Source organism: Pyxicephalus adspersus, chromosome 4, assembly GCF_032062135.1.
Source record: "Pyxicephalus adspersus chromosome 4, UCB_Pads_2.0, whole genome shotgun sequence".
Lineage (NCBI taxonomy): Eukaryota > Metazoa > Chordata > Amphibia > Anura > Pyxicephalidae > Pyxicephalus > Pyxicephalus adspersus.
In genome coordinates, this window is record NC_092861.1 from 124,056,046 (window position 1) to 124,071,416 (window position 15,371).

General features: G+C 37.2%; 1 protein-coding gene across 1 annotated transcript in view; it reads right to left on the reverse strand.

Moving 5' to 3' along the window:
• USP34 (ubiquitin specific peptidase 34) overlaps nucleotides 1-15,371 on the reverse strand; it is an 86,203-nt gene that overhangs the window by 42,556 nt on the left and 28,276 nt on the right. The window contains exons 12-28 of the mRNA XM_072410272.1: nucleotides 12,960-13,089; nucleotides 12,622-12,752; nucleotides 10,825-11,489; nucleotides 10,295-10,509; nucleotides 9,760-9,875; nucleotides 9,546-9,673; nucleotides 8,657-8,746; nucleotides 7,891-7,986; nucleotides 7,417-7,499; nucleotides 6,933-7,087; nucleotides 6,732-6,845; nucleotides 6,357-6,456; nucleotides 6,110-6,269; nucleotides 4,577-4,703; nucleotides 4,339-4,486; nucleotides 2,587-2,687; nucleotides 472-681 (exon numbers count right to left, since the gene is read on the reverse strand). Of these exons, the coding sequence (XP_072266373.1) occupies nucleotides 472-681; nucleotides 2,587-2,687; nucleotides 4,339-4,486; nucleotides 4,577-4,703; nucleotides 6,110-6,269; nucleotides 6,357-6,456; nucleotides 6,732-6,845; nucleotides 6,933-7,087; nucleotides 7,417-7,499; nucleotides 7,891-7,986; nucleotides 8,657-8,746; nucleotides 9,546-9,673; nucleotides 9,760-9,875; nucleotides 10,295-10,509; nucleotides 10,825-11,489; nucleotides 12,622-12,752; nucleotides 12,960-13,089 (2,769 nt within the window). The remainder of the gene's footprint in view (nucleotides 1-471; nucleotides 682-2,586; nucleotides 2,688-4,338; nucleotides 4,487-4,576; nucleotides 4,704-6,109; nucleotides 6,270-6,356; nucleotides 6,457-6,731; nucleotides 6,846-6,932; nucleotides 7,088-7,416; nucleotides 7,500-7,890; nucleotides 7,987-8,656; nucleotides 8,747-9,545; nucleotides 9,674-9,759; nucleotides 9,876-10,294; nucleotides 10,510-10,824; nucleotides 11,490-12,621; nucleotides 12,753-12,959; nucleotides 13,090-15,371) is intronic.

Genomic DNA, 15,371 nt, shown 5'->3' on the forward strand with positions numbered 1-15,371 from the left:
AAACTGACCTTAGAGGCATACATTGCTAATTCTCAAGGAACACTAGTGACCTCTGGAGGAACCCTGAATGAGAAACCATGATATAGAGAAGAGTGGACAGGAAGTAAGTTTTATAGGCCAGTGAGCTGCACTACAGCCAATTTCGTCTGATCTCTGAATAGAGCCAGTAGAAAAGTAAATTGAATGTGATCTTGCAATAGAAAAGGTAAAAAAAAACTATTGCTGAAACACTACATTTCCCAGCATCCCTGTATTACATTGGGCAGGCCAGACTTGCAACTCACAGGGTGTAGATGGTGAGTAATCTGTTAACAGAAAGCTAAAAGGTAGAGAGGTTCTGGCTTTGATAGGTGTAAAGATACAGCAAAGCACATCTAACACAATATGTTTTACAATTTGTAAAGTTAATTTCATAAGGTAAAACTTACAATTCAAACGGTTCAATTTTAAGTTTAGTGAATGAAATCCTACCTCAACATCTTCTAAATTCATTTCTCCTGATGGAGGCTTAAATGAAGCCAACATTTCCAGCAAGTCGAAAAGAGTGGTGAGGTGAGGTTCCTGCAAGAGAAGCAGCATAGGGATGTTTTCTTTCTGTGGGGGTGGCAGGCATGATGCTGGAAGCTGTACTCCTTCCCCTTTTCTTTCCCGCCGTGGGGCGCCCAATGACACAAACACCATCTGAAGAAGACAGACAAATATACAAATTTTAGTTACATTTATTTACACTAACAATGCTGAGAAAACCAAGATGATATTTGGTATGATTCTGTATGTTGTCAGACATAATAAAACTTGAAATTAAATTTCACCATGCAAATTAAACTTGAAATTAAATTATCACCCAGATAATCTATATTATTCCCTAGGGATAGTGCGGGAATTACACTAGGAAATATATGCCTATACAAGCAACATCCATAACACTATACAGAGACCAATATCCTATTGCTATAGACTTTGATGCTTCCTGGATCACCTACAAGTAAACAGCTTAATAGATCATCCAGATTATCACTATACAAAAGGCATAATACAGAAGAACGTAAAGGGAGTGGGGAGTCGGTTTGCAACAGAAAACTATAACTACATATACAGCTAGGACCACATGCTGAATCTCGCTATGCAATTTAATTTAGCCAATGTTTATTTTAAAGTTAAGAATGAATCCCTCAGAATAATCATGGCCAATATTTTATAACTAAGGCTTTAACTTACACAATACACATTGGAAATTTTTGTATTCCACTTTTACCTTTGTTAAAATTAAAATGTTCGTAAAGCTAGAACTTATTATTTTCAGATTTTCGTAGACAGTAGAGAAGGGTAAGAACTTTAAACTTTTTTTTATTTTATTTTTTTGACCTAGTAACTACTGTTATTAAATATTGTTTACTTTTGTAGCTTTTTTTATTAGAGTTATACAGAAATGGATGGGAAAACCAAAACTGCATAGCTACTACTGAAACAGACGAAGAAGAGGTCAGATAAATTACTTTCTTCTTTTCCACATAAAGAATTTATGTTAAACCTAACTTATTTTTATTAGACAGAGTGCGGAAGGATCCACACTGAAGATATTTACTTTTTTATCTGTCCTGACCTGAAGGCCAAAAGTCACAAAAAAATTCTTAAAGAAACTGACAAAAATATAATTTGGACACCTAAAGGCTATTATTTATGAGCAACATTTTCCTGAATTTAAATAACACCTCATTTGCAGGGAAGCTAGTGTGCATTTGACCTGCTCTGTGTTACATCGCCTTTCTTTGGACAACACTAACAATTAATGCAACTTAAAATGACACAGTTGAAATTGGCAAACAAGTATACTGTATTTATACGCAATTTTAATTTGTTGTTTTGTGGCTTTTTGAAGTAGAAGAAATATGTCCAACACTTATAATTGCATCATCATTAATTTTGTTTTAACAAATGAAAAATGGAATATCTCCCATCCTTTTGTGTGTGAAATTTCCCCACCTACTAGATTGTAAGCTCTTCGGGGCAGGGTCCTCTCCTCCTGTATCACTGTCTGTATTAGTCTGTCATTTGCAATCCCTATTTAATGTACAGCGCTGCGTAATATGGTGGCGCTATATAAATCCTGTTTAATAATAATAATAATATGTACGGCTCAGGTATCACTACAGAAAAGCATTTAAAGCTTTGGAGAAAAAAAATGGAGAAACACTGTATTAGATACAGTAAGGCTGCACTTTATTATTTCTCTTTAGGTATTGCTAAGCTTTACAACAGTGGAAAGAAAATTAAAAAAAACAAAAACAAAAAACAAAACCTTAAGGGCTAAACAGAAAAATATGAAGTAACCAAGCCCAAAAATTAATCCCCTGAACTTGAATTTGAAATAAGGCAAGTGGCGTTGTGGTTTTACTTTTAAAAAAATATTTTCCATCTAAAAGAAGTTGAAAGATCTTAGATACATGGCTGGCACATATCAGTTCCGTTATTCTAAAATCTGATATTGATATTTATCATGTATTATGCAAACAACTTTTCATAAAAAGCAAGACAGAAGAAAGCACAAAACAGAGAAATAGACAGTTGGCAATTAATATTACGTACCTGCATGTCCTTAAATCCCAGTTCATGGAGCGTTTTTTCATCATAATCTGTTGTTAACTCATGACCGGATGAAATCATTCGCACAGGACCCATAAGACCACCTTTAGGGGGAAAAAACACTAGTTTCATGCATGTTAGACAAAAATGATAATGTTGCAAAAAAAGCTGTAATGACAACACAGTAGGTTTCTAGGACAAGAAAATATTTTCTGTCCAACATATATAGACGTGGAAAATAGTTTTTTTTCTGAATATGAGAATTCACAATTTTTCCACGAGTACTGCTTCCTCTCTCTGGCTTCAATACACAACTACAGCATTCCTTCCAAAACAGCGGCCCCGTTGCTAAAAGGGGCCGGGGAGAGCACTGAACTATTACACCCCAAGAATGGATACTACAGCCAGTGAAATTTCACTGCAATCCTCTGTTGTTCACTTACACTGGACTAAGCACAGCTCCCAGCTAATAAAAACCATGGGGGCAGGTGTTGGAGTTTGAGCTAAAACTTACGAGACCCATGCAAGGATGCCCATTTTAAATCTTTACAGGAACCCCCCCCAACAAAAACATTCTCTGCCTGAGTTCCTGTGCCTCATTCCAAGTATTCCGTACACACTGTGGGGTTGACTGTGCTTACCTCATGCTGTTCAATCTACTGGTAAGAAAAGAGTTCAGGTGCTGCTAATGTGTAGTCAGAAGTAATGACAGTATAGCTGGTGTTGCTGGGATTTTATTTTGACAAAGGAACCTGCTAACACTGTATACTGCCACTTTCCACACTTATGGTGCTAACATGCTCTGCTCTCAGCATAACACCTAGCCCACTGCCTCTTCACTCATTGAATACAGTATGAACCTAACACGCTAGCCAAAGACACCCCCTTTGCTGCCACTTGGTTCTTTACTTCACACACTATTGCACGTTCCTAATACTCTACTCTTACCATTACACTTAGCACACACACTCACTACACCTAACCTGCTGCCCTCTATTAGCAATGCATCACTCATTCATACCACTAGACCTGCATCACATCTTCACAGTCCATACACATAGAAACTTAATAAAGATTACACAAACATAATTATCTACATCTAGTTCAGCTCATACATATAGAGCTTGTAAAAAAGGAATTAAATAACTGTTTTCTGTTTTAGGTAAATAGAACAATATTTTTAATTATAACCATTGTCTGTTACACTTAGCACAACAATGATGTGGCCTTTATACAAAGAAAAATTACTCAGTTAACGTTAGCCAATTCAGCTGTTTCTCCAGGCATCAAAATCAGAATATTGAACAAAATTTTCCACTACGGATGAAACACTCCAAATTGATTTCAGATGCTCACTTATAGTTATGATGCCCTAAAGCATACATCAGTTATTAAAGTCCATTTAAAAATGACAGGGGCAAGAGTTTGGAAATTTTCCAGGAGCTAGCTAATAGGGACAAAGAGTTAGCGTTTGATGTGAAATAATTAAAAGCAGCTCTTTTGGCACTCTAAACTTGCCTAAAAACAGCCCTAAAACCTATGGAAATAATGAACATCTCAAGAAGAAAAGAATAAGAGTATACTGTTCAGTGTAAACGTTCCTTATTCATTGCAAATCGTTTTTAACAAAAGACTCAGATTACAACGTATTAAAATGTATAGCTGTAGTAGCTATTTACAATATCAAAACAATTATATACAAAAATCTGTAAAGCCCAAATGCTACGATGTCAGTGGGCAGTCATCATTGCTCACCAGGAAAATCACCTTTGCGGCTGCTCTGTCCAAATTCTTGAAGCTGAGGCTGTTGATTTAGCTGATCTTTCTGTAAATTTTCATACCAATGAGTAACCTCTGCTCGCAGGTCTGCTACCTGGTCACTTGGATACATTTCTATGGTCATCTATAAAAAAAAAACAAAAAAAAAAAAACACAAAAATGAGCTATGGAAAACGCAGAAACATTTTTCTATTAAAGGTGGTTGTATCCTGACCTTATCGGGAAGTCCTGCAGGTTGGCAAACAATTCTGAGAGGCAATGACTGCTTGTCGTTCAGTGCTTTCAGGTGGCTGCTGATACCAGTTCCTTCAATCTGCCATTGTCTTAGATGGTAGGCAAACCTTAATAGGAAAGAGAATTGGGCCATTACAATATATTTACAGCTATAGGATTACCAACCCAAGGTGACAGGCTGCAAAGAAAAAGCAAGTTCTTATTGTCCATCCTCCAAATGACATAAGATTTTTTTTCTTTGCAGTAAAATTCAAGTTTAGAGCTTTGAGTTAGTTGACCAATGGTACCGCAAATTATTTGATGGTCAAGGAAGTTGAAATATTTATCTGCTTGGAATAAAGAGTGCCAAACACAAAACAATCCTCATTTTTTGATAATATGAGTAATATTCATTTTTGTGTATTTTTTTTTTTTTTTTTTTGTGTAAGGGCTAGTTCAGACTGGCGCATTGTGGAAAGGCATGTTTTTTCACAGTTTATCCCCACAAATGCACAACAAAGCATGTACAGCAGTACCCTGCATTACCTTTAATTTAGAATAGCACCCTAACAAACTGCAGTGAAAATGTGTTGTAAGGCACCACACTGCATAAATGTGAACGACTGAAGAACTCTTCTAGCCTGCACCATTTTTTAAGGGCTAATGCAATGCATGTAAAACATGCAATAATGTGCTTTCACCCATCAATATGAATCACCCCCAAAAATAAGGCTCAAGCTGTTGCATTGTTACAGAATTGCTGAAATGTGAAGGGACAAATGATCTTCCATGCTGACACACATTCAAGTTAATTACTTTTTTAAGCATTATCAGAATATCTAAAAAGATTTAGATTATATGAAGGCAGAAAAAAAAACTATGTTAGGAGTTAAATACTTTTTTAGGGTACTTCCAATAGCTATTTACTAAAGTAAAAAATGATTCAAAAACAAAAGAAAGGTAAACGTATCCTCACTCCAAAGGCACCACAAAGCTATGTATTGCAAACATCACTCATATTTATACAAAATTATATTTTTACAGAGTTACTATTTATAAGTTTAGTTCACTTTTAAATGGGAACTAAACCACTTAACCATACTCGCTCATTCTCATTCTCTTGCACCATCTTCTCTTTTCATTTCCTGCTTGATGGTGGGTGGGAGTTCATTAATTCCCAGCACGTGCAGAGGAAGTCAGGAATGCCGGGTATCCTAACAACCAAAGCTGGCGCTGTAAATGTGCAGCTATGCTTTTTGTCAGAAATCTGGAGCAATCAGGCATATAAGAAGAAATATTTGCAGAGGGGACTTTGCCTGATTATGTATTCTTAAACAGTGACATTTTGATTAAATTTTACCGGAAAACTAGAATTAATTTTATGTTGTTTACTTTAGACACATTTTATATGTGGCTTTCTGACACATTGTGATACATGTGTGATCCTCTTACATGTTTTTTAGCCAAAATAATCTACAAAGTATAATCTCTAAGCAGATTCACATAACTGGTAGATGAATTTAATGTGTATTACCGTCTCCTGAAAGCTTCAAGATGTGTTTTTAGCATTAGCAGTCCTCTTTCAATAATGGTGAGGCTTGACTGTGCATCCTGCTCAAGATTACCAGACGCAATCATAAGGCTTTCCATACATTTGCTAATAAACTCATGCTCTTTTTCTAGTCCTGTTTTTCCTGAAAGTAAATATTCACATTAATAACAAATATTTATGGCCTACTTATCAAAAAATGAACTCCTGCGACAGTTCATATAGCCCTTACCATTGATATAATAGGAATTGATATACTGGATAGCAGCACGGCTTACATCTCCACTGTGGGCTCTCAATGCAATGCCCCAAAACTGGTCCATGCCACACAACTGAAAGATTAAAACAAACTGGTAACTGCATCTTCAACTAATGGACCCTCAACAAGTTGTGAGATAAAACAGCAATACTTCCATAATTTATGGAAGCAAATATAAAGCACAGAATACAAAATCCAGACAGGTTAATATTTAAGTGTGTGTATATCACAGTAAATATAGATTTGCGATTGCAGAGAGTATTGCATCAGCTATAATTTTTCTTGGTGTAACAAAATTCAATCACTGCTGTTTATGAAGCCTTACTATGAAGTGTATCCATAACTCACCTCAGAATTCGAACCACCATCATAAGCGCTGGTTGCTAGACGGGCAAGGTTACAAAGGTGTTGAAACAGGTTTAGTCCTGTCATGCTGATTGTTTCTGGTTTTAGCTGGGGCATCTACATATAAAAAGAATTGTATTATAGAACATAACTGACACAGTAGAACACAAAAAAAAAAAAAAACACACTATGCAGCTGAAATACCTTTTCCAGGAATAGATGTTTATAGGTCTCCATCCCCATGGCATGCTGGTCTTTGCTGCGCACCTGATTTAGGAACCAGTGTAATGCATCATCATAGCACTCCAGGTCTTCTACAAGGCAGTGCCATAAGATATCTACCTGCTCTAAACTTAACCCTGTAAAAAATAAACTGCTTACATTTGGTACAACATATATCTATAAGAAACAATTATGCTAAGTAAATACTTCTATGCAGGAAGTGATAAGAATGTCAGCCAAGTTTACATTTCTGTCTATTCCTTAAGCAGAGAAAGGGATTTTTCTCAAGTGAGCAGAAATCCTGCTTCTAACAACTGTCACTGGAACAGGTATTGGTATTAGTATATAACATCCCCCAGCACCCAACTGCTTCAGTGATCCTATTCTGTATGGTGACGAAATAACAAATATCGGGAACACACATGCCATTGCATCCATTACAAACATTATAATTAAAAGCACATACGGAAATGGTCTGGCGATCCCAGTGTTGAGAAAACACAAGTCAAAAACTGTAGCCGTACTTGAACCTCCGCACTGTGACTGTACCTGTAAAGTAAAATGATAAATTAGAGGACAAAAAACAAATGCATTAAATCACATTTAAAAAAATATAACACAAAACTGGGCAAAAGATTTTTAAAAAAGCCTTATTTGCATTTTACTACAGAAAAGTTTGGTTTTCACACTTGATCATCTTCAAAATATTTTTTCCCTATTGTGAATAGCAAACATTTATTAAAACCTGTAAAGTTAGAGGCTACTTTTTTGTGATCCAAGACACTGTAATTCAGTTTTCCAAAATCAATGAAATGCAAGTGAAGCTGCGCTTTGAACATAAAGAACTGTAAAAATTTTACACACAAAGCATCACAGCAACTTAAATTGAACATTGACATTTCCTTTACATGGTTAGTGCGTTTGCTATTTATACACTTACAAAACATGTTTGTGCCTTCCATCACGGATTGATTGGATATAGTGAACCAGGTTATCAAAGAAAAGTTTCATCATGTTGAGTTCTTTCTCTGCCCACCTATAATAGGGATAATATATCTCATGCATAAAGTAGAACAGAGTAAAATGAAAAACAAACATTCAGAATATATTTAACTGTGTATTCAGAAATTGACAAGCATGTCTAATTTTATCAAGAATAAAGGTGCCCTGTCTAGTTTTCCAATATCTTTAGTAGTTATTCTTTATAATAAAAAAAAAAACATTATTTGGCCAACTTCTGTAATTTTTGTGTTTTGTGCAATGACATTTAATTGCTAAGAAATTGCACTGGCATGGGGTGTGGTATATAAGCAGAGTGCTTGGAAAAAAACTTAATGAGTGCTGAGGACAACTGAGGTAATTAAACAGGTAAAAAAAAAAAAAAAAAATAAACATTCTAAGACTTTTCACATAAAAAAGTATAAATCTGTACATGCAGGGATTCCCACACCTTCTAAAACTCCTTTGAAAAAAGCCCCCTGATCTGACTCATGAGTTGTATTTGCCACCATCAAAGCAACAAGCTTTTTGGTTATAAATGCAAGCCCAGAGTTTGCCAGCAGGTGGAGCAGCTGATAATTTACAATTAAAATCGATCAAGCTTTTATATATACCATACTGATTTAATGAACTTAATAAGGGTGAGAAGATACTTTCAATTTTCTTATCATGCTACATTTGCTGTAATAATAATAATAAAAACCTACATTGTGATCCAGTGGGTGTCATAACTGCTGCCAAACTGCTGAAAAGTTCCAAATAATTTAGGCAGTAGTCTGAGAGACACAACGACAGACCTAGAAATGACAAAGTAAAAAAAAAAATCCTTTTACTGTGTACCTTTAATTTTAAATTAAAATTACATTTTAAAAAGTCCCTAAAAAGTTACTTTAAAATGAACATTTTATTATTTGGCTATAGTACCCGGTTTAAATTTTATTTCCGGGATCCTGTGGCCAAGGAATATTCAGTGCCACATTGCTCAGGTGCCTACATAGTATCATTTGGTTACTTTATAAAAAAAACACCAATAATTAATAAATTGGGAGTAAGATTTCATGCATGACGGAAGGAAGCAGAGTAAGGAGAATCTGGAGTGGAGATTTCGTTTTTCTCTCAGCCACTGTAAGCTTCCAACAGAACCAACTCATGACTAAAATCTGCTGTGGTAGGGTTGGTCCGTACAGAATATCTAAAGCCTCAGATCTGATGGCTACATTCATTTTCATCCTTTTTCCTTCCTACAGTTAGTGTTGTCAGGATGAACACTAACAAAATACCTTCCCCTTGTTCCTATTACACCAGCATTATTGGGAAACAATGTAACAAATTACAAAGCACAACAGACAGTATAGATAGAGCTCACAAGATTTATGGAATAATCAACAGGTATATTTTGCCTATTTAGGAGAAATAAACATTTCTATAGTAGTTCATTATTTAGGTGTTTTATACATATGCAGTCATAAAACGTGATAGATAACAGAGCAGCTTAATCTGTGCATTCAAATGCATTCCATATTCGATCATATTCATATAGTTATGTGGAATTCAAAGTACCGGCAACAAATGATAAATATTTTAGTTTCCCCCTACCTGTTATTAGCAAGATTTTCCAAGCAGCCCTCAATGAAACGCATTCTAATCTGCCTGTCTGTAAACCAGCAAACCAAGGAACAAAGAAGTTTCTCCGCTTCATTTATCAAACCTTCAGACAGATGAACCTGCAGCATACAAGGTTACATGACCAGGTTACATGCAATGCCTGAGCATTCATTGTTTTTCTACTGGTAATATACCAAGAACTTACAGCATCCTCATCTTGAACAAGATCCCATAAGAGAGTGTTCCCCTTCTTGCAAACATTATCCAGGTTGATGTCCATCACTGCATTGCTGTTGTACTGATGTTTATGTACAGAGGGACCTGAAAATTGATATAAATACACTGAATAAACGATACTGCCAGTAAATGACTAATAACAAAAGTATATATAGCAGCACAAAATAACTAGAGTAAAATTTCTATTTTACAATACCCAGAGGCATACCTAGCATCTCTCACCTCCAAGAACAAAAGTACTGTTTACCTGTAATCCCAAAATAGGGATGGAAACTCTAAACTGGAAGGGCTTTTTTTTTTTTTTTTTTTTGCATTACACAAATTAACAGTAGTAGATTGGTTTAAATGGTATAGGCTAAAAGAAGCAAATATAAAAGATCATAAATATAGTTTATATCCACATTAAAAAGTGACCACATGTACAATGATGCTAAGAGGGGTGCAAAGACAAAAAAATCTATAAACACAAACACTACAATGAACATGCAATAAAGAACACTTACCTTGACTCAGATGTTCATGGTAAATAGAAGCCAAATTGGGAAGGTGCTGCTGGAGATGTGAGGTCAGCTCAGCATGGGAATTGATCTGAACAAGTTCTTCCTCACAGCCAGACTCTTCACCATCAAAGTCCGCCATGTTTTTCTCAGACTTTGCACTTACTTGTGAGCTACTACAACTCACATCATCTGCACTTAACATGTCATCTACCATGTGCCTGAAAGTTAGAAGGAATGAAGTAATGCCCATACTGGCAAGTGGGTCAGTGGATCAGATCTAAAAGCATAAACTAATCATAAAACAGAGAAACAAGACACTATACCAAATGATCAGTTCATGATATTTCAGATTTGAAATTACCAAAGCAAGTATCATATATAAAAAAAAAAAAAACATTAGAAAAAAAAAAAAAGTAGTTAATCCAGAGAATATTAATCCCTTAGAGCATTACATCAGTATTTTGCTTTTGACAATTTTAAAAAACAAAAATCTAAGTATTCTTAACTATAAGCAAAATTTTAAAACAACATACCCCTCATGGTGGTGGTGGTGATGATGATGGTGATGATGATGGTGGTGGTGGTGGTGGTGATGTTGAGGGCCGATAAACCGTCTGCAGTTGAACAGCTCATTCCCGATAGCTTCTCCCAGGAAGTCTCCGCTGCGGGCGATGCACGTGTCATGAGAACCTTGCATATGGCCACCACTCATCTCCCCCGTCATGTCATGCTCAGGCTCTTCTGAATGGGAGCAGGCATCCAGGATGCGAATGCGACTATCACCTGGTTGAACAGACTCTGAATTAAAAACCAGGTCCTTGCATGTGCCATTGCTTGTTGCACCAATATCCGTTGTCCCCTGGGGCTCCCCCAAACAAATACCCGCTTGAGACTCCAACTTTCTCTTCTGTAGGTCCACTACTCTGCTGCTTTTTGGTGTGTTGTGAGAATGCTCCTCTTCCTCCTCCTCCTCCTCTTCCTCCTCCTCCTCCTCTTCCTCCTCCTCCTCTTTTAAGGCTTCCATATCTGCTATGTCTTCAGAATGAACTTCACTGCCCGGGCTGCCTGCGGATTGACTGGCATGGCTGGAATTGACCTCATTACTTGAGCCATCACTGTGCCCACTGCTACTCCCTGGTCCGCTGCTGGCATCTTCACCACTGTTCGCCGTTTCATCTGAACTCCCTTGCATGGACTCCTGATAAGTTGAAAAACATATGGGTTAAGGACTGCACCAAAAACTTGCAGGCATTTCAAAATATGGATCTGTAGGCCCTCCTAGTACGGGGTTGAATGAGTAAAAACTCTGGAAATTACTAATGTTGAAGCTGCAAAAGACTTGTGGTCCAACCTTCAGTATCCCCAGAGAAAATCAGAGGAAGACTCATAACTTAATCTTAAAATACAACTAAACTATGGTAAATGTGTTCTGTTACCCTAAATAAGTAAAACAAATCTGATTTTCTCTTTAGGAAAGAAAAGAGTTAAAGGATGCAGAATCTTTATTGCAATCTTCTCTAGAATATACACCAAATTACATGTACGGTTAAATGTACATGTTCAGCACCTAGCTGCTAGAATGAATGTACACCTGTGTGCAGAAGGTGCATCATTCTGGCCTGGGCAATGAAGATGGGTGAAGATCTCAAACCCAGAAAAAACACCATGATGAACATGTTCGGTGGTGCCAAGGAGAGGGAGGGGAGGGTACATCTGATTGACTTGAGCATTACATATTGTACAAATTAATTGCCCCTTAAAATGATGAAGTACATTTAAGAGTTTATAAAGAGGTATCGGTTAGGCTATGTACACGTCAGATGATTCATGCTCGATACGAATGATCATGCTCATCTCGGGCGAGAATCTGACCTGTGCAAAGGTCGCTCGATGTTGTTCGTGAATCCGTCCTGACAGATCCATGAAAGATATACGAGCAATTGCAATAGAAGTGAAGGGAGAAGAGCATAATGGGGTGCTGCGAGTATACAACACTTGTTTGTTCATCTATCAGTCCTTTGTTGGTGGGATCTATCATGAAAGATCGTTTCCAGTGACAATAATTGAGTATTTGTACGCTGCCTTAGACATGGACAATCCACAGCAGATTAAAGAATAGGATAATATTGGAAAACTTTACATCTTCCTTTCTGTGTGTTTGAGGGATGGGACGCTTAACTTCTGGTGCAGAAACCACTGTATGATGCCCTGCAGCTCAACAATTGGGCAAAATATTGGGGCACTGTTTTTGTTTGTTTACATTTATCTTGAGAAATGACAACTTCATTCTAGCACAGCTACAAGGGTACATTAAAATGTAAAACCAATACCTCTGTATCTGAAAGTCGCTGCTGTACATGCTTAGATCTGTTCAATATTTGTTCATCCATTTCCATGTCACTTCCGCCACTGTGGTGAGTGTCACTGTTGTCGCTACTTTGAGGACTACCTGCTGGCGATCCTAAAAACATTTGTAAAGGTTTATTATTTTTATTAGTAGATATCACAGCATTATTTCTCATATAAGAAGTTTAGCAACGTGATAAAATCGTAAACATGATGGAAAAAAATGTAAAGCATAGACCTTGATTGTTTCAGTATTAATGAAAATATCAAATATTTCAAATGAAGATAAAAAAAGACACTGTGACAGTTGCCACTGACTCACCTTTCTTGTTGCCCATTGGTAAATTAGTATTCAGTAACGATGCAAAGGAGCTCTGTTTAGAAAGCTGGGCTTTAGCTGCTAGTGCATTGTTCCACAGGGCTTTAATCAACATTGAGGCCAAATACAAAGTCTAAAAAAAGAAATAACTTCCTTTTAGAATATTAGTGGCTCATGATCAAAGGACACAAAAGCACTGCCCAGACACATAAAGTTTCAGTTCTTTATTTAACAAAAACTTGAACTAGTAAGAACCTAGAAAAAGTCTTCAATTGTATCATAACAAAAGGAGATAACATTGTGCATAACATTGTGCATGCATCTGGACACATTTTATACACTTTATCCTTAATACTACAAAAAGCAAATTTTTTTTAATTTAAATATTGTTGTTTTATTTAATGCCTTATTAGGATAAACTAAGAGTTAATAAAAAGCTAAGTCAACCCCAACATCACATTGTCCCTTATAACTATTATTTTCAAAATGAGTTGGTTTCATTTATTTCTGTTTTTACATATCGGTGTTCCCCTCAGCCCCTTTAAGCTTGGTGCACCACCCAGCACTGTTCAGTAACCACCCGGCTGTTTTTGGGTAGTTACTGAAGATTCGGATCACAATACAGGGACCCACACCCGCCTACAATTTTCTCCCATCGGCCTAAATTTTTTTTTTCTGGGGAAAATACTGTATAAAAATATTTAAATATTTTACATTACCCCAACTTTCAACCAAAATTCATAATTACATAGTTATTCAGGTTGAAAAAAAAAGACATAATTCAATCAAGTAGATACACTTTATGGACTATTCAGTAACCACCCAAAACAGCTGGGTGGTTACTAAAATGTGCCAGGTTGTGCGTCTGGCTAAAAGGGGCTAGTGAGAACACTCGAACCCAATACATTTTTCGCATTGGGTTCACTTAGAAAATGTATGACTCATGAGTAAAAGTTTATCTGCACATTATTTAATACAATGACAAACATTTACATATTGGTTAAAAGGTGGGTGATCTTCCTCTAGAGGACTTGTGTACAACTAGTTGGTCAACCTGAACGGGGTACACTTTCCCATGCTTATCAAACCCTGTTATCTGTATATACGCCATAACTCCCTTTATTTGTATCCTAATGGGAAGCTGATTTGGACACTTGTTTTACTGAAGCCCAGAGAGATATGTTACTCTATTTCTGTCATAAGGCGTCCATTTGCAACAAATATCAGGAAACCAACTACAAGTTGGCCACTCGCTGGTACAGGACACCGGTGAAGCTTTCTAAGATTTTCCCGGGGTCGGATAGCACCTGCTGGAGATGTGGCGACACACAGGGTATGCTACTGCATGTTTTCTGGGAATGCTCAAAATTACAATTATATTGGAGTTCGGAAGCTAATATTATCTTAAAGCTTACAGAAGTGGATATAAGGGGCAATCCGGCCCTGGCACTTCTTCATGTTTCGGACATGTACCGCAGGTGCTATAGTAACTCTCTCTTGAGACAGCTTCTCAATGCAGCTAAGGCCTGTATCCAAGCCTTATGGAAGAATACTGCCAGACAGGATTTTATTGCAGAAAGTTACAGGTAATGTCTCTTTTGCAATAAAACACACTTACCCGTCTGATCACTCCCTAAACTATCAAAAACCAACAAGCTGCGCAGCCAGAAAACCCAGCACATTCCAGCTTCCCTGGCGGCAGCTGGGACTGAAAAAGGTCATGCACGGGAGTCACATTATCCTGGCCAAAAAAAGATAGCTAAAGGTCAATGAAGGAAAAGGAAGATAATAGCGGCACCTGCGATGGAATGGGGGTCAAGTAATGGCGATCACGTAGGTAAGGTTTTCTTGATTATTTTGAAAATAGGGAATACGAGGAGATGCAGAAAAGTTCCTGGCTTTGCCCCCTCCAGATGAATAGAAAAATGAGTGGGGGCATATGACAGGCTAATATCTTAGTATGTAACTGTGCAAATATCAGGTCTTTACGATTCTTAAACTGTTTTTTCTTTTAGTGAGAAGCTGTGATGGCAGAGGCACAAGCAAGTTTCATGTCGTTGGAGATACGGGCCGTCATGAAGTTTTTGTTTCTCCAGGGAAAGTCCAGCAAAGGACATTCACACTGAGATGTCACAAACACTGGGGGAGAAGTGTCCTTCCTGAAGCACTGTCAAAACCTGGATATCTTGTTTCAAGACTGGGAATTTCACCGTTGAAGATGAGCCTCGCAGTGGGCGCCCCCCAACCTCAACTGACCTGGCAACCTGCGATGCTGTCCACGAGCTGATTATTGGGGACGGGCGAATACCAGCAAAAAAGATAGCCCAGATACTTGACATCTCAATACATCGTGTTGGGTTTGTTATCACCACTCACCTAGACATGTGCAAGCTTTCAGCGAAGTGGGTGCCCAAA